This window comes from Neofelis nebulosa, chromosome 7 (assembly GCF_028018385.1).
Source record: "Neofelis nebulosa isolate mNeoNeb1 chromosome 7, mNeoNeb1.pri, whole genome shotgun sequence".
Taxonomy (NCBI): Eukaryota; Metazoa; Chordata; class Mammalia; order Carnivora; family Felidae; genus Neofelis; species Neofelis nebulosa.
Genome location: NC_080788.1, coordinates 2,043,104 through 2,065,500, shown reverse-complemented (window position 1 = coordinate 2,065,500; position 22,397 = coordinate 2,043,104). Strand labels below are relative to the sequence as shown.

The 22,397-nt window shown below is 51.9% G+C and overlaps 1 protein-coding gene across 10 annotated transcripts in view; it reads right to left on the bottom strand.

Moving 5' to 3' along the window:
- The window catches only part of ARNT2 (aryl hydrocarbon receptor nuclear translocator 2), a 145,797-nt gene that overhangs the window by 41,380 nt on the left and 82,020 nt on the right, over positions 1-22,397 (bottom strand). For 9 of the 10 annotated variants that reach the window (XR_009263742.1, XM_058736360.1, XM_058736358.1 and 6 more), the window contains exon 8: positions 22,156-22,241. The exons of the other annotated variant lie outside the window; for it this stretch is intronic. Coding sequence is in view for 8 of the 9 variants with exons in the window: in XM_058736360.1 (XP_058592343.1) it covers positions 22,156-22,241 (86 nt within the window). In the remaining variant the exon portion in view is untranslated. The remainder of the gene's footprint in view (positions 1-22,155; positions 22,242-22,397) is intronic. 10 annotated transcript variants of the gene reach the window in all.

Genomic DNA, 22,397 nt, shown 5'->3' with positions numbered 1-22,397 from the left:
CAGACCGCGGCCCCACGCTCGGTGGGGCGGAGGAAGGCTGTCCTTACTGCACCGCGTCTAAGGTCCTCCCCCACACGCTCCGCGAGCATGAGAAAATGCCTTGGTTTTATGCCAACCAAGGAAAGGAAACGAGTCCTGGTCAGAAGGGGCGGCAGCCTAGACGGGCAGAGGAGGACGTGGGACGGGGCCCGAGACACCGGTCCGGGACGCACGCGGACAGGCGCGCCTGGGAGAATGTCTTTTGGCCAACCAGGTAAAGTCACGCTGAAATAATTCCTTGGCTTTGCAGAAGTGCAGCGCAACCTGCTGCATGAACGGGTTGGGTCTCAATGCGGGCAAGTCACGGAGGGAACGGGATCCAACGGTGCGTCTGTGAGGTTTCCGGAAAGTCTTCAGTAACGCCAACCTTCCTGAAGGGACCAGGTTCTTTAGGGGCCTAGGTCTGAAGGATCTCTCAGGACCCTGGGCTCGGCTCCCCCAGGAAAGGGGCGGCAGCGAGGCCGGCGGGCCAGACGCTTGTCCGGGCGGCCGTGCCACAGCCCCCACGAGCCCGGGTCTGCCCGCCGGTGCACCTGCCGCCACCCCTCCGGTGACTGGGGCCCAGCGGCTGCGGGTGCCCGCGGGAGGCGGGGCGGCTTCAGGGTGGCCCTCTGTTCCGACGCACCTCGGACACGGCGGTCCTGGGCCATCCTCGGGTTACCCTCCGCGTATCTGGATGGTCTCTGTTTTCCCAGTGTTGCTTCTGCACTGTCCTCAGGTCCCACGGGATCTCGAAGCATGGCTTTCACTCAGGTCCCAGCAATAGAGAGACACGTATTCCCCACTGAAAACGAGCAAGGGGTCTGAACGTTACTCCAAACGAGAAGACGCCCGAGTGAGTAATGAGCACAAGGAACGACGCTGCCCATCGTGAGCCATTCGGGAAATGCAAGTCAAAGCCACCTCGCACCTAGCACGATGACTACAGCTTCGAAAAATGCAGTGACGAATGCTGGTGAAGCTGCGGGGAGATCGGAGCCTCCCACGCCGCCGGCCGGAACGTGAATCGGTGCCAGGGCCTCGGAAAACAGGCTGGCAGCTTCCTCACGAGGCTCAGCACCGAGCTACCACGTGACCGGCGCTCCACGTCTAGGGACACGTCCAAGAGCCATGACACGAGCACTTGTGCACGAACGGTCACAACAGCACTCCTCACGGGGCCCCCACGAGTGTCAACAGCCCTAACACCTAGGACCTGCTGAGGGGACACACGGAATGGGGCGAATCCAGACAATGCAATCTTACTCACAACAAAGAGGAAGCCGTGACTCGCGCTGTAGCATGAACCTCGCCAACTGTCGGGCTGAGGGAAAGAAGCCAGACACAGGCATCACGTACGGCACGGGTCTGTGGGAAGCGTCCAGAATAGGGAAGTCCGTGGATCTAGAAAGCGGGTGCCTAGAACTGGGGGGAAAGGGGGCTAGCTGTCATCGCGTAGGGAATGTCTTGTTGCGGTGGCGAAAATATCCTACAATTCGCGGTGGGGACAGTTGCAAAACTACGCGAATGCACCAAAGTCCAAGAGACTATATGCTTTAAATGGGTGAATTTTATGATATCTGCATGATATCTCAATCGAGCTGGTGTATAAAAAAAAAAAAGATTTTGAAACACAAAGAGGTGGAGCTGAAGGGAATAATAAGCCACTCAAAAGTCCCACCAAAACAGGGGCGCCTGGTGGCTCAGTCGGTGAAGCGTCCGACTTGGGCTCAGCTCATGATCTCGCGGTTCGTGGGTTCGAGCCCCGCGTTGGGCGCTGTGCCGACAGCTCAGAGCCTGGAATCTGCTTCGGATTCTGTGTCTCCCTCTCTCTCTGCGCCTTCCCCGCTCGTGCTCTGTCTCTCTTTCTCTCTCAAAAATAAATAAACATTAAAAAAAAAAAAAAACAGTCCCACCAAAGCCAAAAAATATCAAAGGTGACAATTTGGTATACTTTTGTCTTTGTGGAGCATATTTAGAAACTATAGAAAAATAAAAGATAAACGTTAAAAATTACCCATAATTATGGGAAGAGTCTTTATGCCCTTTACTGTGTATAATAAAAGGTCTTTTTTTCTTTTTCCCTCAAACTGTTTTGTAACCTGCTTTGGAAACTTTAGAACTTACTGGGAAAACCTCTCGATGTGTTGAAACATCTGTTTGTCGTTTTCCCTTTGTACGGCCGGACGGTGATGCGTCGGACCCGAACCCTTCGGTCCTTAGCCATTTGGTGTTCCAGCTTTTCGCTCACCTGAGTGACGCCCCACCCGCACCCTTGCAGACAAAGACTTGCAGCAGATCGAGGACTTCTTTCCTATAAAAGTTCCTAGAAGCGAAACTGCTGGCTCAGAGAACATAAACGGTACTTCGCTATTGGGTATATTTGCTGTTCTTTTATTTCATTTGAATATATATTTATTTTCCATTTGTTCTTTAGGGGACAGCCTGTGCAGACTCTTTGATACCAAAGAGCTCTTGGGGATCGTTTTTTTTTTCATGGATTTCCAAACTCTCATTACATGCTAAGAATACACGGGGCTCACACAAGTTACTTTTTAAGTTTGTTTTCTAAAGAGTATATTTTTTCTTTTGCTTTTAAATGTTAATGTTTACTTACTTTTCAGAGAGAGAGAGAGACAGAGCATGAGCAGGGGAGGGGCAGAGAGAGAGGGAGACACAGAATCTGAAGCAGCTCCAGGCTCTGAGCTGTTAGCACAGGGACCGACTCAGGGCTCAAACTCACGAGCCGTGAGATCATGACCTGAGCTGAAGCTGGACGCTGAACTGACTGAGCCACCCAGGCGCCCCTTGACTAACTCTATTTTAATGATTAAGTCCATTCTGTTAAATAAATGCACATGGGAAATATCCCACCTATAGCTCCAATTCAGATCCTGGAGCCTCCACTTGCCTGGTTAGGTTGTTGGTCTGAAGGCTTTTGAGATTCTCTGCAGAAGAATAAAATGGTCCTGCTTCCTTCTTAGCATATAGTGTCGATCCTTCTTCCCTAATTAGGAAAAATCTGACGCCTTGCAGAAATGATTGATTCAGTGTATGGCCCCAGAAGATCAAGACTCTAAATTGAGAATTGCAGGGTCATTTCTAAAGGAAAAGGAATATCTCATTTTGGGTTTAGAGAAATGCACACTGTCCTCTGGACATCCTGAAAATGTCACTTTTTAGACCCCTCTGGCTTTGTTTTTTTAATTTAATGTTTATATTTATTTTTGAGAGAGACAGAGCATGAGTGGGGGAGGGGCAGAGAGAGAGGGGGACACAGAATCCGAAGCAGGCTCCAGGCTCTGACCTGTCAGCACAGAGCCTGACGCAGGGCTCGAACCCACGAACCGTGAGATCAGGACCTGAAATGAAGTCAGACGCTTAACCAACTGAGCCACCCAGGCACCCCAAAAGTATTTTCTTACTGTTTGAACAGAATATTATTAAAGAATAGATGATCAGAACGGTCAGTCTTTACCCTGTAAGTTTGGCCTTTGGGGTTCATTCTCTGAAATGACCCCTACCAGGGGCGCCTGGGTGGCTCAGTCGGTTGAGCATCAGACTTTGGCTCAGGTCATCATCTCGCAGTCTGTGAGTTCAAGCCCCTCGTTGGGCTCTGTGCTGACAGCTGGGAGCCTGGGGCCTGCTTCGGATTCTGTGTCTCCCTCTCTCTCTGCTCCTCCCCTGCTCGTGCTCTCTCTGTCTCCCAAAAAGAAACAAACATTAAAACAAAATTTTTGAAATGACCTCTACCCTAAGGTTATGGAAAATATTCACCTATATTTTCATAGAGTACTTTCAAATTTCGTATTTTGTCTTTAATAAATCTGAAACTTATTTTTGATATGCTTGACATCATGTTTTTCCAAATGATTAGTCAGTTGTCCTCAAACTATGTACTGACCAATTTTTTCCTTTTTCCACTAGCCGAAATGCTTCCCCTCATCACATAGCCCATTTCTAAAAATACTTGGGTCTCTTTTGGGTCTTTTTGTTCAATAACTTGATTTGTACTTTCGTGGCACATTTTAACTATTCAGGTTTTAACACACGTATTTTCATATTTGGTACAGAAATTACTCCCCAGCAGCGTATTGAGATTTTATTAGCTATTTTAATATTTATTGGCCTGTATGAATTTGAGAATTAATTTTCATTTAGAAGAAATCTCAATGGGGCAACTATTGGAACTGTATCAAATCTCTACACTGGTTTGGAACTAACTGAAATCTTTATAATGCTAAACCTTTGTCTCAAAGACTGCAGGATGCTCTAGTTAGCTAGGTCATTTGTGTCCCTCAGTATTATTTGGTAGTTTAATCCTACGCATTTCTTTTTTTAATGTTTATTTTTATTTATTTTGAGAGAGAAAGCAGGGGAGGGACAGAGAAGGAGAGACAGAATCCCAAGAAGGCCTGTTCTGTCAGTGCAGAGCCCAATGCGGGGCTTGAACCCACAAACTGCGAGATCATGATCTCAGCTGAAGTCAGACACTTAACTGACTGAGCCCCCCAGGTGTCTCAGTACTCTTACACATGTCTGTCAATATTTTTAACATGTATGCTGTAATGTCGCTATCTTCATAAATGGGTATTTTTCATATTGTATTTTTCTAACTGGTACTGATTTTTTTTTCTAGAATTTCCTAAATGGCTCTGTACTCAATCTCCTAAAACATTTTCCGTAGGTTAGATTTGGTTTTTCTGGGAGATCATCACATCCTCTGCAAGTAATGTTAATTTCATCTTACTTTTCTTTCTTTCCTTCCTTTCAAGCAGTAATTGTGTCTTCTTTCCTCTTCTCATGTGATTGCTGTGGGTGGGGGGTCTCACAGCAATGCTGTGTGAGGGGGCCGGGGAGCACTGGCCCCTGCAGTGAAGGGCCCGGACCCTTCCCATGCTTCCACGTCCCGTAAGGTGTTGACGACCGTTTCGTCCATGTTAAGGAAATATGGTTCTTTCATTAGTTTCTAAAGATATCTATTTTTAATATTTGCTAACTGAAATGAATTTCTGTCATATAGCTTTTGTCTTTTGGATAATTAATGACATGAACAGATTTTCTAATGTTAAACCACTCAAGCAACCTTGCAATCGTGCATTTGATTTGCTGACCCTTGTATTTAGTGTCTTATATTTACAAATGAAATTGCATTCATACTTTTTTTTTTTTTAATATGCCCTTACCAGTTTTGTATCAAAGTCGTGCTAACTTTAAAAAACAAAGCAGTGCACTTTCTATCTCTTCCTATACTCTGGAAGTGTTTATTAATTTGCCCATAAAACCTCCAGGCCTGGTACCATTTAGGGAGCAATTCTTTGTCAGTTTTTACAATGTCTTGGCTGGCTTTGATCTTTTCTCCCTTCTTAATTCAAATTTAGTTATATATTTTCCCAGAAATTAGCTTTCTTCTTAAAGATTTTAACATGCATCAATCTAAATTACACATGCTATATGTTTATATGTTTTAAACTTTTTCTGATAAATTTCTTCATTCTTAACATCAATTTATTTTCATTCTTTTTATAAAACTAGAATTAGGCTTTCAGAGTCTCTTCTACACATCTTCACGAAGACTTGTTTGTCAATAAGACAATAGTTCTCTTTTCAGATTTAATTTTTTTCATTTTTATTTCATTACTTCCATCTTCTTACTTAGCTCATGGTAATTTGTTATCTTTTCCTTGTTCACAGGTTAAATAAGTTCTATTTTCATAAGTTAAATTCCTAGTTTTCCCCAATTTAATAATAAAAGCATTTCAAGCCACAGCTTTATTTTTTTTAAGATTTTATTTGTAAGTAATCTCTACACCCAACGTGGGGCTCGAACCCACAACCCTGAGATCAAGAGTCACATGTGTTAATGGGGCACCTGGGTAGCTCAGTCGGTTGGGCGTCCGACTTCGGATCAGGTCATGATCTCACGGGTCGTGAGTTCGAGCCCCGTGTTGGGCTCTGTGCTGACAGCTCAGAGCCTGGAGCTGCTTCGGATTCTGTGTCTCCCTCTCTCTCTACCCCTCCCCCGCTCATGCTCTGTATCTGTCTCAAAAATAATAAACATTAAAAAAAATTTTTTTAAGTGGGCTTTCAAATAAAACCTATCTGCCGTTGCTGTTTTCGCACTTAGTGTTTTATTGTAAAGTTGCATAAATTCTTTCAGTAGCACTGATTAAAGATTTTAAATAGTGACAGCGGTAAATCTGGGTACCTCCTGGATAGAAACTGCGGGGTGTGTAACTGGGAGATGTAGAGAGAGATTCAGGCACCAAACATTCACCAGGCTTCCCGCCGTGTCCGAAGCCCCGTGCTCTGCAGCTTAAATAACACAGAAATGCGCGTGATGTGGCCCCTGCTCTCCAGGAGCAGCACGTACGCGGGGAAAACAGATGCGAACAAGCTGTCATAACAAGGACAACACGACACAAATAAAGTGGCTTGGAAGTTGTTGGCGGAACGCTGGGGGAGGCTTTAGGGACAAGGGTCTGTGAGAATTGGGTGGGTCAGTGGTGGGACTGGTGGGCACTGCGGACGGAAGGGTCTGGAATGGCGCTGGGGGGAGGGTTCAGCGTGGTGCCACGGAAGTCTGGCACAGTTACACACACGTCCAGGCCCTGTGCCCCCAGGCGACAGGGGGTCCCTCATGCAAGGCGGAAGCCTGCAAAAGCACCTCATCCATCTGGGAAGTACCCGTTATCATCTCGGCAACCAGAATGACGTTTCCCCGCTCCCCTCACAGATGTCCCAAAGACCATTCGGTATAGTCCGTACGCTCTGCTCTCAGGAAAGGCTGCCAGTCCCCAACTCACAGCCTATTTTATTTCCTCTCACGCGGGATACCAGCAAGTTGGGCTGTTTGATTGTCTCGACCATGAAGGATGACAAACAGCAATTTGTGTCCCCAGATGGGGACAGGATGAAAACAGGCACATGCAAGGGAGCGTCAGCCACCAGCAGGTGGATTTGAGGACAGTGGATCCTATGGAGTGTAAAAGGAAACAACCACCGAAACAAACCACCAACAAAACAACAGCCACAGGGGAGGCAGCAGTGGGCTGAAAAGCCCTGAGGACATCTTTGAATTGTCACGTGAATTCCTGTCCAGCACTAGAACTCTGTCATAAGAGCTCCGAATCAGCAGAGAGAGATGAGACTGTGTTCTGTGTGCCTCATCCATTCTGTGCATGAAAAACAATAAATCAGAAGCTAAACATCAGGCCAGAAGAAAATATCTGCAACATACAATAAACAGAGGATTAATATTTATAATGTTATAAAGACCCTCTCTAAGTGAACGAGGAAAACACATCCCCCGACAGGAAACTGGGCGTACATCATGAACAAGCAACTCACGGGGAAATGCAGATAGATAGTCAATGCACCAAGGAAAGATGCTCAACTTTGCTAATGAAGAAAACTCAATTTAAAATATGTCCTTCCCCCCCCAACCCATCAGACTGGCAAAACTTACCAGAGCATGGAAACATTCTTGGTAAGAGTGTGGAAAAACGGACACATTGGCCTCCAGCTTCGTAAGGTGAACTTGGTAGTATCTACGAAAAGGGGCTTTGGGTCATCACTCTACCAACGCGGAGACTTCCCTGCAGAAACCCACACTCAAGGGTAAAGAATCGCATACAAGGTCATCCCTCAGCCGGAGCCCTAACCTAGAAATGATCTCAGTGCTCTCGTTTGAGGAATGGCCGATGAAATCTGATGCAGCCACTTAAAGGAATGAAAAGAATGGACTGGTGGTGTATGTACCAGCTTGGTAACATATTCATGAAATTCGTGACCCGTTAAAACACAAGCTGTGTCGTAAAATGTATAACATGACCTCCGACCGTTTTCTTACATAGAAAAAGACCTAGAAGATGAAGCATGGGGGTGTTCCCAGTCGGTTCTCAGGCGTAGGACCAGGGTACGAAGGGAGACTTATTTGGAGGCTTTTAAAACCTTTTAAAAATAAAAAAAAAATGGATTTGTGGGTGAATTTGACTATATTTTTCAAGATTTTATAGACTTTTTAAATTTCTCTAATGAAGATGGGCTGTTTTTGCAATAGTTGTTTAAAAACTAAAGACAACAGGATAAAAAAAAGGCAAGCACATGGTGTCCGATACTTAAAATGTGGGCTTCACACACTTGGGAAGTTTTCTTAGGTGGTACCTAAGAGCCAGGACCATGGGTGCCGTGTGCTTAAATCCAGACATCAGAACTCTACCCCGTGGGGCGCCTGGGGGCTCAGTCGGTTAAACATCCGACTGCGGCTCAGGTCGTGATCTCATAGTTCGTGGGTTCGAGCCCCGCATTGGGCGCTATGCTGATAACGTAGAACAGAGCGGAGCCTGCTTCGAATTCTGTGTCTCCCTCTCTCTCTAACCCTCCCCTGCTCATGCTCTGTCTCTCAAATATAAAAAACACTAAAAAATAAAATAAAATAAAATAAAATAAAATAAAATAAAATAAAATAAAATAAAATAAAATAATAAAATAAGGACTCTACCCTTTGATCCCCAAATTGAGGGAAAATGCACCCGAGATGGTAGGAGTTTAGTTCTAAAACATCTGGCAGAAATGGAACACCCCTTTTCCAAATTAACTGCCCCTAAATCATGCAAATTAACATGCATCTTCTTTTGCCTAAAAGGCAAGTTGTAAACGAGTATTTTCTGTATAAACTTGGACCGAGAGCGTTCTTTCCAATAAATCATAACCTGTAAACAAAGCACTGGCCGGTAAGGGGCTGTGACACTAACGCCCCACAGAGGTGCAGTGCAGACACTGGGAGGAAGGAGTCGGGGGCACATCGGCCACCCCTCTCCAGGCCTCCACCTCACCATAGGCCTCCCAGGCCCCCGGCCATGTGAGGCCGAGTCGCTGTCACTTTCCCTGACAGGGAGGGGTTTCCATGGACAGCAGTGGGCTGTTTTCCAAGGGAAGAACAAGAACACTGAACCCCCGGTCCTCCGCACGCCCGGGCAGGGGGGACTTCACTGCGATTTTCAGCTCTCGGTTGTGACAAGTTCACAGATACAGGCACACGTCCCACTAGCTGGCTTCTAGAATCGAAACCCCCAGTGGCACAGAAGGGGACTATGGCCAGCAGTCTGTCGTCCCCGTGCCTGCCTAGGGCTGTGCTCTCACTGCCTCCCCAAAGCACTGCTGCCTTGGGCACCCGAGGGCCCTCCCTGCCACGGCCGTGACCTGCCCCCCGGCCGGCTGTCACCCTCCACCCACCACTTCCTGCTCCGTATTCTTCCCCCACGAACGTCAGGCCCCCATTGCCTCCGCTCACCTTCTCGAACTGAGCTCCTTCCACTCAGTCCTTAGAAATGATTCTTTGCCACCCAAGCCCGTGGCCACCTGCCTCTTGAAGGCTCTGTGACCTGGCCGCCTCCAGGACCCTCCTCCCCATGACCACCGCCCCAGCAGGGGCTGCTCCTTCCTCCAATGGCCCCTGACTGTGGACACCCCCCCGCAGCTGCCCCCCCACAACCGTCCTCCTGCCGCAGCTCTGCAGCCCTCTGCCCACATCCACGCCCGCCCCTCCCCTGTCACCCATCCTGGCCGTGCTCTGCCCTGCACCCCCTGAAGGTGCGGCCCCCACCCGATGTCAAGCCCCCCTTCAAAACACCTACAAGGCCCCCCAACTTGGGGGCCGTTTGCTCCATCTGTGGGAGCGCATCTCCAAACTGGTTCCGGCAGCTCGTACCCGGAAAACCTGGCCCGTGGGAAGGGGGGGACGATGCGAAGGGCAGATACTCGAGACAGAAGAACGAAGAACTTTCCGCCCCAGGCTGGCTGAGCTCCACTGTCTCTCCTCACCCTTCGGAGGGCGGCCCATGGCCTGCCCGTGGCGCAGAAGGCACGTGTGTCCTTCCGGGGGCATATTTCAGGGGGCGGCGGCTGAGCACTGGGGTCACCCCTGGACACGGGGAGGCACGTGCTGTCTTTGTACCCAGAATGCTGGTGACAAGGATGTCAGCCTCCCAGCGAGGGCACCGAGCGGCAAACCTGGCCCCGGGAAAGAAGGCCTTCAAGGGAGCGTGGTCACCATGGCTGACACCAGCTTCGACAGGAGACAAGTCTTTGGGAACAGAGTGGTCTTGCTGGGGACAAAGGCCCCCCAGCGGCGGTGACAGGAGTCCTGACCTGGGAATCTGAGGTCCACCCTATACTGACTGCAAAGCGCCCAGCCTCTCAGAGCCTCAGAAGACGGGACCATGACAGTTGTGATCTGTACAATGGGAAGTGCAGGGGCACAGGGCGACGAAGCGTGAAGGGGGCATGGGGCAACGCAGTATGTATTAAGCATCTGGCACAGTGCCCAGCATGGGCAACTGGATACAACCGGCTCTCACCCTCACTGTGACACGGAAAGTGCCATCCCTAGACTGGTCACAGAGGCGGCCTCATGCGGTGGCTGGGCTCTGCCTGGCTGCAGGTGTCCCTCTGGAGGGCCTGGGCTGCGGTTAAGGGCAGGGGAGAGACACCGGGGTCAGTGGAGACACTGCCTTGCGGGGCTTCCTCTGCAGAGAGGGCTGGCCCGAGGTGAGCTCAAGGTTCTCCTTGGCTCTGACATTCCAGGGGTCCAAACGCCAGGTCGCAGTTCAGCCACGCAGTCAGCCAGGTTCAGCCAGGTCTGAGCTGGTCCTCAGCGTCCGGACTCCCCTGGGGGTTTAGCGGCACGTGAGGCCCGGCTCCCGCCCTCAAGGAGCCGCCTGGCTGGTGGGGGGCACAGAGAGCCAGAGCACCGCACAGAGAGGGGCACAGGGCTGCGAGGAGGCCAGAGGCCAGGCCTGGAGGAAGGGTGTCTGGAAGGGACGCCTCCTGGCAGGACCCGCAGCTCTGAGCAAAGTGGGTTTTAATAGGAACAGGATAACTGCAGCCATTTTAACAGATTTCAGTAGTTCCCTAATCGGTTTCACAAACTCAGCTTGCCTTACGTTCGATCACCTCTCTTTCGGAAACCCGCTTCGCTAATGCCAGGTCTAAATAAATCCCGACTAATACAAACAACAGCATGAATGACATGTAACTGGAAACTTCTGCTTGGGGTAAAACTCAGCAGCGGCCAGAAATGTGTGTTCATTTCTTACCCGGGGTTGCACTAACCCCGCGCAGATGCTCATGGAAAGTTGGCCTGTTTTTCGGTAACGCTGGGTGGAGGCTGTCCTGGGACCCACATCCTCACATGTGAATTAAGACACAGTTTTGCACCCTGCCAAACGCAGGGGGAGAAAACAACCACCTTCTGCTGCAAGGAATTCAGGCCACTTGTTCATAGCACACTTCCCAAATACTCCCCGAGGAATACTAATAAGTTTTAGGCAAAAAAAAAAAAAAAAGTTTCCCTGGCCAAACACATTTGGAAACCATAGTTTAAACAGAGATAAAGGCGTTTCATCACTTAGGGCTTCTCAGAGACTTTGGTTTGCACCTCTGGGATATGCTTCCCTACGAGGGAAAAACAGGACGTGAAATTTCCCAAGTCACTGACCACAGAGCGTTTTCTTCACGGAGCCTCTCCGGGGACACATGATCTCGGAAGATACTTGGGAAAATGCTGAATTTCAGCGTTCCTGCTGGTGACTCTGAAGAAATGGACCCTCCACTTCGCAAAGCGGAGCTCTGAAGCCCAAAAGAGGAAACTGAGACCACTTGACTAACCACCCCGGCCTCCCAAGTCACCGTGGAAAGGACCAGAACCTGAGCCGGGACAAGTGTGCGTCAGCATCAGAAACCAGCAGGGTTCCCATAAGCAGACGGGCAAGCGTGAGCAGACCTGTGTGGGGGTGGTTTGGGCAAGACCACCAAGGGGAGAGCTGAGCAAGACACAAGTCCCCGTACAGGAAGGTTAAGGTCACCTGGGGTGCCCGATACGGCCAACCTACAAGCTTCGAGCTATGGCGGCCGGAGACAAGTGTGGAATGGGGGAAGTCATGAGGGAGAGCCAGCCTTGAACCCACACCTCCCAGAAGGCATCAGGGCGCCCCATCTGGGCTGTTTGTGACTTCAGTCTCCTCCCTGTCCCCTCCCTGTCCCCACCCTGTCGTCGGGTGCAGACAAAAGGACCCCCGGTCATGTACTGGTAAAGGGAAGCACTGCTCGTCTGCCCTGGTCGGGCCTGACAGGCCATCCCGGAACCCACACGGTCAGTGATGGAACCAGCCTCCAGCCTCGACAGTGGACGCCCGCCCAGCGGCCTCTGGAAGGTGAGCCCCATGGGAAAATCACAAGCATGTGAAAAAGAGGAGACTGAGTGAAGGAATCACAGTGCATGTTCCCACTAAAAAAAAAAGTTAGTTTAAAAACAAGGGGGGGATCCCCTAAATTTACCGTATTTACAAAAAAGACACAGCTTTAATTCAACAAGCATTGAGCTCACGTGAAATGTACCACAACAGAGTTTTTGCAAAGTTAAATGGGAACCACGGAGAGGGGATTAGGACTGAGAAACTCCACCAGAATGTGGAAGAAGGGGATAAAGAAACCAGTGGAAGCGGGAGGGGGCAGACGCGGGAAATCGATGTGGCCGCAGGTGTGAGCGGGGCAGGCCGGGAAGCAGCAGCGGCCTGGAAAATCTAGACGAGCCCCCCACGGTGAAGACAGAGTCGGGGGCGGGGGGTGTCAGCCAGGACCAGTTACAATTAATGAGAACAGACTGACACTGGATGCCACCCGAGTGAAAGTCTTGAATTCCAGGGATAACTACAAATGTCACAGCGGGAGAAAAGGAAAGCAGGCCGCCCAGGACGGAAGCCCGTCTCGGGCCCCTTCAGGCAGGGAGCCCCGCGACCCGCGAGTTCCCAGGAGCAGCCACGTCGGGGGCTTGTGAATGGTGCCCCCACTCCCCCTTCTTGAAGAGGCCTGTTAAGGGTCACTGTGGCACTGAGGCAGGACATACAATAACGGAGGGAACCCGGTCTGGGGGGGACGAGGGTGAGCAGAGCAGTCACGGGGGGCCGAGCAAGGGTGGGCGACTGTCCTGAGAGACGATGGCGTAAGACAACGACCGAGTACCTGAACTCTGTGCTATGGATCTGCACACACGTAAGGGGAGCCAATCTCGCGTGACCCTTGAACACGCGGACTCTGGAGTCGGTCCTGGGCTGGAGCCCGAGCCCCACCGGCCGTGCGGCCAGCCCGCACCTGCTTTCCCGGCACCCCCGACCCCTTGCCATCAGCACGGCCTGGCTCCGACTCAGGCCTGTGGCTCCCTGGGTGAGTCTCCTCCGGTCCCCAGGCCTCCGGGCCCATCCCCGCTCCCCCTCCACTTGGCTTCAACACGCAGAACGATCTTTAAAAACCGGCAGCGGCCTCAGTGATGCTCAGTGTAGAGCAGGCTCCAAACCCCAGCCTGGTCCCCGGACGGGACCCCTCCTGCCCACGCAGCGTCTCCCCCACCGGTCGTGGAGAACCGCACGTGGCTGCCGGCCCAGCACCCCTCCCACCGGCAGAAAGCAGGGCGCCGCGGCAAGGGCACCCGCAAGCCCAGCGCTCCCACTTGCCGGCTGCCAACGGCACCGTGCGTGCCCTCCGGTGTCCCGTCTGTGCCGCGGGGATGACGACGGGGCCAGCACCTCTGGAGGGCGTCGTGAAAGCTCAGCAGCCTAAAGCACACAGGGGACCTTTCCTAGAGCCTCGCTCATGGCAAGCACTCACCAAGGGAGCTGCGGTCACTGTTCAACCTCCAGCCCCCATCCATGCTCTCCCTACACCTGCCAGGCTTTTTCTCAATGAGGAAATCCCTCTGTCTCCCTCCTGTCGACATTCCTGCTCGACTGTGACTTTCTGCCTGCCGGCGAGGCTTTCGGGGAGGGTCGCCAGAGCGAGCAGGAGGGCACTCCCAGCAGACGGGCTCTCCCCTCTGTGCCTCCGTTGCCACCCTTGACCCCGGGCTCTGCTGTGACCCGCACGCCTACCTGCCCCCTCCACTGGACCGGACCTACAGGGGCAGGAACTGGGCCCGACCAGCCTGAGGGTCCCCAGGGCCCAGCCAAGTGCCCGGCCCATGGTGGGAACGGAAGGGCAGCTTTGCCCCGAAAGGCCTCGCGGACCACAGCTCTGGGTCTCAAAGCAAAGGTCACGGCTCTGCCGTCTGACCGGGGCTTCAGACCGAGGGGCTGAGCAGGACACCGAGGCTTGATGTGCAGACGCAGGACAGGGTGGCCGCGGGTAAGAGACAGCAGGGAGCCGGCCGCCGCCTCGTGGGCTGGTGGCCTCGATTCAGACAAAGCAGCTTTTGGAGATTTTCAACCGGAGGCACATCGTGCTCAACGAGCAAAGCACAAGAAGCTCGTGGGGCTGCTCGAGGTGAGCGGGCGCAGGGGCGGAGCCGTCTGGCGAAGGGACAGCACCAGCCTGGCCACCGCGGACTCCAGCCGAGACCCCCAAACACCTCGGCCTCTGGCACGCCGTGGCCGAGGCTCCCTGACCGGCCGGCAGCAAAGTGAAGGCAGGAACCAGCCTCACCGCCGAGAAGGCACGCGGGCACCGACAGCGACCCCCATCCTGACCTCGCGGTCCGGGCGGGAGCAGCTGGGCCCTGCTCGGGCTCCCCTTCCCCCGGGCCTGACCGCTGCTGCCCTGTGCGGACACAGTGCCCCTTCGCCAGAGGTCTCCCACGGGTTGCCAGGTGACGACCCAGGCAGGTCAGAGGACGGCCACCGGAACACAGGCTCAACTCTGGACGTCCGTCTGAAATGCAAGGCCACAGGGCGATGACAGCCCGGTGGGGGCCACAAATAACGTCTTCCCAAGGTCAAAGTCTCCTTCGGGCTCTGGACACACCTCACGAGATACAAAACGCAACCCGTTCTGGGTGCTTCTTCACCTGCTCATTCTGTCGAGCACAGCCCGCGTCTTCAGACGAAGCAGCTGCGGGATTTGGCAAGGGGACGGTCTTCGGAACCCCGCCTTTCCTCCCTGTCGCACCCCAAACACTTCAGGTGAAACCCACGCGGTACACAAGGCAGCGAGGCGAGTCACGAAGGCCTCTGGACACGCCGAAGTGCGCTGTGCTGTTCCTGCGCAGCGTGGGGTCGGCGGCCCCAGGCAGGGCTCTGAGCGCACACCCGGCAGGCTCGCGGGGACGCGCACGTGCTGCACGCGGCTTCCCCAGGGTCCTTCCCGAGACCCCCGTCTGCTCCGTGAGGTCCGCGTCTTCGCACCTTGAGAGACTGCCACGGTCGGCAACTTTGGTGCTCGGGAAATCTTCATCCTTTCTAAGCGCGTCGTGGTCTGCGACTAAGGAGCTGGGGGCCGCGGGGACACGACTCCTGGAGAACGTTCACCAGGCTCCGTGCAAGTGAAGAGGGAGCTCCTCCTCCCGGCCTCCGGCCCCGTGACCTGATTCTAGGGTGAGTGTGCCAATGACCTCACTCCAGCCACCTCATCCAGGGCAGATGACTCCTTCTTCCATCTGAAAAGATTTCTGGAAAAGCAGGTCCTAGAAACGCCTTTGGAAATTCTGGCAAGAAATTCTTTCCCACGTCCACTCCCTAGGTCAACTACTCTCGTCTCGTTCATCCTTTTCACTCCTTCTTTCTTTTCGTCCATCCGTCCGTCCAGTCTTCTTGAAATATACCCTCCGACCCCGGTCTGGGCTAAGTCCTGGGGCAGGAGAAGGATGCAGCCTGAGCTCGGTCTCGAGTCTCAGGGGGAGGCACAAAGTGTGACAGGTGCTAAGAATGTAGTTATCCACCAAGGAACGAGCAGCACAGCCTCAGGCTGGTTTGACGCAGGCTTGTTTTCCAGAAGCTCTACGTTCCTAGGGGCCAGCAGTCGAATGCTACACCGTGAGACCAAACCAAAACGCAAACAGAAAGGCACCATTTCTGAACTCAGTACGAACCACTCACTCCGACTGTCCGCAGCGTGCGTTAGAAAAGTCACAGAGACTTCTTTAAAACGTCATTGTCTCTGATTACGAAAGTCATGTGGTAACTGGGCAAACGTAGGAGCGAAGAGGAAAGAAGAAAGTAACCAGCGCTCCGCTCCCTGGGAGTAACAATGGCTCACGCCGTATGCACACCTCGTCAACGCACAGATGACACGACTCACTCACACCTGAAAGATACACGTGGGTCACGACGTTTATTCTGTAGAAGCTGCTGGCCTGACCCTTCGCAGCTCGCCGTTGCATCCTTAAGCGTCCTTCGAAAGCAGGCCTACTCTGCGGCCGTCCGGTACTCCACCAAATGGATGTTCCGTGCTGTTTTTTAAGCCCTTCTCTACCACTGAGATCGGGGCCAATTCGAAGCTTCCACGGTTACAGACGATGCTTAAACGTGCCACACACGTCTCTCTGATTGACTCCCTGGAGTCAATCCCTAGAAGTGCGAGCCCTGTATGTTGAGGAATGTGCTTTTTAAAGCATCTGGTGATACGGCCAACTTCCTCCTCGGAAGGTTGGCACTGATTTATAATATTCCCACCGGTGGTACATCCAAGTGTCCATTTTCCTGAACTTTACCAATGCGGTGTATTCTGTCTTTTTTGTTTTAATGTTTTTATTTTTGAGAGAGAGAGAGAGAGAGAGAGAGAGAGAGAGAGCGGGGCAGGGGCAGAGAGAGAGGGAGACACGGAATCGGAAGCAGGCCCCGGGCTCCGAGCTGTCGGCACAGCCCGACATTTTTTTTTGTCTTTTTGACTTTTTTGCCACTCGATAGGTAAGAGGAGACAGTATGAAATTATTTTCATTTGCAGCTCTGACCAGAAACTAAATTTTCCCCATTTGTTGAGCGTGGAACGTATTCGTATTTAGAGCTATTTTTGTTGTCCTGCTCGGTCCTTTGCTCATTTCTCCCTATTGAGTTAAAAATCTGCCTTTTGGTAATTTTCCTCTTTTGGTCCAAATTGTGCCTTCTGGAACTATCCTTAGTAAGATTAATTCCTCCTTCATATGACACCCCCTCAAATACTTAGAGACAGAAATCATGTCTCGCTTTCTCCAAGATAAACACCCCCGGCTCCTTCAACGCCTTCGCACATGGTGCGGTTTCAAGGGCAGTCACTGAAGGCTTCATGCCAAGTCCTACTGGCCCCGTGACCCCGGGCACACAAACACTCGCAGGCACGGACCCACACGCGGCTCCAGAAGGGCCTGCCCTGAGTCACCTCTGTGGGCTCTGGGTACAGTCACCTGCCTGCACCCCGGGCCTCAGACTCCTCTCTCCTGCTCACCCACAAGGACTCTGCGTTAGACTCACCATGACCATGGCAGTTCTCGTGATGTTGTAGGCGTGGAGCCCAAATACGGTGGTCAGAAGGAGGGCACTCTGAGGCCAGAAACAGGACGGGGAATTTGCCTGGTATCGTATGAGTGACGAGTTCAGGAGAGGAACTCAGGAACGAGATGGTCTCCTGGAACAGGGGTCCCAAGGGCTGGACTTGGTACCGACCCACACTGTGAGGAGCCTCCTCCAGGAAGCTCTCCTGTCCCCGGGGGGCATCAGGCCCCCCCACCGTCCCCGGGGCTGGCCGTCTCCCCACACCCTCCTGCATCATCTGTGCGCGTGCTGGCCCCCCAGCCACACGGCTCCATGCTCCCCGAGGGACGGGCCCGTGTCTGGCGCTCAGCAGCGGGCACAGGTCAGGCCATCGCGTGTGCTCCCTGAGCCACGCTGCTGCGCAAAGTCTCTCTCCAGGCTGTCCACGCCTCTCCTCTGGTTTGCCTCTCGTCAAACAACCTTCCAATGGAAATCTGGCCTCACGGCAGCCTCAGAACCTCACGGGATCCCCGGACGACGGGCGTGAGCATCCCCCTCAGAGACGGGGAAGCCCCGCGGCATTATGGGTCACACCCGGTTAAGACATCAGCCTGCAAGGACTCCCACCTTCGCCGGGGCTGGTCCGTTCTCGGGCCCCATCAGGACTGTTTCTAGATCTACAGAGCTGAGGTCTGGGCTCGGGACACCTGTGAAGGCAGCTCGCTCAAAGTCTTGAATCTAACTGGGGCCCTTCAGGCAAGCAGCACCCTGATAATTATGTGTGTTATGATTTATACAGGAAAGAAAAATCCATAAATAAAAAATCCACAATTTAAAAGTATATAACACACGCACGTCTGTATGTCGAACTGATATATATGTATATATATGGCAAACATTAAACACATCCGACTCTTGGGGCGCCTGGGTGGCTTGGTCGGTTAAGCGTCCGACTTCGGCTCAGGTCACGATCTCGCGGTCCGTGAGTTCGAGCCCCGCGTCGGGCTCTGTGTTGACCGCTCGGAGCCTGGAGCCTGTTTCAGATGCTGTGTCTCCCTCTCTCTGACCCTCCCCCGTTCATGCTCTGTCTCTCTCTGTCTCAAAAATAAATAAACGTTAAAAAAAAAAAAAACACATCCGACTCCTGGAATAATTCAATTAAACTTCTATGACCTATTTACCTCCGTTGGTATCACCTGACGCGTCACATCTGGATTCCAACAAAGATTTACAAGGCGTGCTAAATGGCAAGAAAAAGCACAGCCTGAGGAGACAAAGTCAGCATCTTAACCGGACTCCACTATGACACAGACTGAAATTGCTGGACAGAGAATCTAAAATAACTATAATTAATATGCTAAGAGCTCTAATGGAAGAAGCAGACAGTAGCAAAACCGGATGGGTAACACGAGTGGAGGGGCAGAAACTCCAGGAGGAAACCGAAAGGAGATTCTAGAAATAAAAAACGCCGTCGGAGACTCTTGGTTTCGGCTCAGGTCATGTTCTCACCGTTCGCTGAGTTCGAGCCCCACGTCGGGCTCTGCACTGACAGCGTGGAACCTGCCTGGGATTGTCTCTGTCTCCCTCTCTGTCCCTCCCCGGCTCTCTCACAAAATAAATAAATAAACTTTTTAAAAAATTCAAACAAAAAACACTGTTGGAGAAACGAGCAGTGCCTTCGACAGACTCATCAGCAGACTGGACGTCGACAAGGAAAGAATCAGTGAGCATGAAGATCTGTCGACTGACACTCCCAAAACTAGAATGCAAAGAGGAGAAAAGAGTGAAAAGATCCAGAACAGAAGACGCCCGAGTCGCAACACAATTTCGAACGCGACATAATACGCGGGCAGTCGCGATCCCAGGAGGAAGAGAAAGGAGATGGAACAAAAGAAATATGTGAAGACACAGCGTTCAAAAATTTCTCCTTTTTTTAAAAAACTTTATTCATTCTGAGAGACAGCATGAGCGGGGGAGGGCCAGAGTGGGAGAGAGAGGGAGAGACAAGAAGAGAGAGAGAGAGAGAGAGAGAGAGAGAGAGAGAGAGAGAGAATCCCAAGTGGGCTCCATGCTGTCACGGGGCTTGAACTCATGAACTGTGGATCACGATCTGAGCGGAAGTTGAGAGTCAGGTGTTTAGCCAGCTGCGCCACCCAGACGCCCCCATGAATTTTTCAAAAGTAAGGACACCAAACCACAGACACAGGAAGCTCGGAAATTACCAAGCGGTATAAATAACCAAAAACCAAAATAAAACGAGCTTCTGAGGCATGTAATATTAGAACTGCAGAAAAGCAAAGACAAAGAGAAAAAACCTTGAAAGAAGACAGAAAAAAAAAAAAAGTCCCACACGGGCTACAGGAAAACAAAGGTACCAGTTCCATGAACTTCTCGTCAGAAACCACAGGAACAAGGAAGGCGTGGAGATCTGAAGTGCTGGGGGAAAATCAGGCCAACCTAAAACCTTAAAGCCAGCAGAATTATCCTTTGAGAGTGAGGGAGAAATAATGAACCTGGGAAAAACAAAAATAGAGACTTCACCCCCCGGCAGAGCCGTCCTGCGGTAAATGTTAAAAGAGGTTCTTCAGGAAGGAGGAGACAATATGGGTTAGAAACTCGGATACACATAAAGGAATAAATTAAGGGGAAATACACTTTTTTTATTTTTGTTATTTTTATTTCAACCTAATTTTTGAGTTTACTTATTTCTTTTGAGAGAGAATGGGGTGAGGGGCAGACAGAGAGGGAGAGAGAATTCCAAGTGGGTTCCATGCCATCAGTGCAGAGCCCGACTGGGGGCTCGAACCCACGAAGGGTGAGATCATGACCTGAGCCAGGATCGAGAGTCGGATGCTTAACCGACTGAGCCACCCAGGCGCGCTTTTCTTCTTAATTGAGCTAATATATTTCCGTGTGTTCCCGGCAACAACAGTAACAATGTGCTCATGGGTAAGTGTAGCCCATGAGAGCGGTGTTGTGGGAGAGGGAGGGAGGAAGGGAAGCTGAGTCCAGGGATCCTCGCACTACCCACAAAAGCAGTACAGTATTATTTGGAAGTGGATTTACATTAGTTGTAAATATATATTTCAACTCAGGGCAAACAACAAAGATATTTTTAAGGAAATATGACTGATATGCTAGGAGAGACTATGAGATCCTACAGAACGTTCAGTGGAAACCAGGGAATGCACAGAGAGGGGAGAAGAAAGAACAAATACACGGAATAGAAAACACAGTAGGTATTGAGTAAACTATATGAATAATCCCATTAAACGTGAATGGTTTAAATATACCAATTAAAAGTTGTATGGTCGGAGTGGGTAAAAACACTGGACCCAGCAACACATCTATAAGAAGCTCACTTTAAATATAATGACACAGGTTAGGGGTGCCTGGGTGGCTCAGGCAGTTAAGCCTCCAATGTTGGCTCAGGTCACGATCTCGCAGTCTGTGGGTTTGAGCCCCGTGCTGGGCTCTGTGCTGACAGCTCAGAGCCTGGGGCCTGCTTCGGATTCTGTGTCTCTCTCTGCCCCTTCCCTGCTTGCACTCTCTTTCTGTCTCTCAAAACTGAATAAACGTAAAAAAAAAATTTTTTTTAACTATGACACAGGTTAAAAGTAAAAAACGGAGAAAAACACACCGTGCTTACGCCAGTCCAAAGAAAGCTGGAGTCGCTGTATTATTTTCAGACAAAGCAGAATTCGGAGCAGGGAAACTTATCAGGAATAAGGAAGGGCATCACACACTGACAAAGGGGTCACGTCTCCAAGAAGACATAAAAACCCGTAGCGTGTATGGACCATACAACGGAGCATCAAGAGATGAGAGGCAGACACGTTTACAGTTGGAGACTTCAACACGCCTGCCTCAGCGATCAATCCATCGAGCAGGTGAATAACCAATAAGGACACAGTCGTCCTTCACAGCATTATCGATCAACCTGACCTCGCGGACACTTAAATACTCCATCCGATAACAGCAGAGTCGCAACGTTCTCCAGCAGACCGGGAACGTTCCCAGAGCCAGACCGCTTTCGGAGCCATCGCGGGGACGCAGATGGTCGACAAGACGTATATTCCTTTGCTCAATAACAGATTGATTAATAACTCACACGCCATAAAACCCGCCATCTTCAAGGGCACAAGGCAGTGGTTTTCAGATCTGTAGACTTGTGCAACCGTCACCCCATCTGATTTCAGGATCTGTGTCATCTAGAAAAGAAACGCTGTACCCGGGACAGCCACGCCCCCCTTCGTCCCGCCGCCCAGCACCTGGAAACCACACGTCTACTTTCTTCCTGGAGGGATCTACCTTCTCTGGATATTGCACATAAATGAAATCCTATCACGGGTCACCTTGGGTGTCTGGCTTCTTCCGCTTAGCGTGACGCTTTCAAGGTGCACGGATATTGCAGCACGAATCACTTGCCCGCTTCCCCTGTTGGAAGTTTCTTGGCGGACGAACGCTTTCGGTTCTCCCGCGTGCCCCTGGGAGTGGGGTGGCCCGGGCACACGGCGGCCAGGACCGGCCCTCCGGTTTCCAGAAGCAGCCGCACTGGTTTACCGCGCCTCCTGCGCGACCTGAGGGCTGCCAGGGCTCTGGCTCCTCGCCGACGCCTGCCGCCGTCTGTGGCACCGTCCCGGTGACAGTGACAGCTGTCATTTCAGAGGCCACCGCGACCTCACACAGGGCTCCGGGTGACAGACCGCAGGAAGCGGCGGAGGCTCTAAGCACCCGCGCAGGATCGCTCTTTTCAGAAACCTTTGCTCCCGGAAGCGGGACTTGCCCCAGTGACAGAGATCATCACGTTCTAAGCACAAAGAACGACGAGCGCATCTCTCTGCCTCTTTGTGGCACACGCTCCCGACGGGAAGGCACAGTCGGGTGAGGGCACCCAGCCGCCCGGGAAGAACGCACGGCTTACCTGCGGGGGGCCACGCCTTGATGTAACCCGTGCAGTGCACCACGGCGTACTGGGCCTCCCCGTCTTTCACGGGGCCAAGGCCGTTCCTGAAGAGAGAGCATCCGTGAGATGGCTTTCCGCACGAGGCGGGAGGCAGGGACGCCGCGGTCACACGTGCCTCGGGGGCGTGAATTTCACCCTCCCGGCACCCTGATGTCCCTCCTCCCCCGGCAGGTGCACCCAGCCCCCTCCCTCCCCTCAGC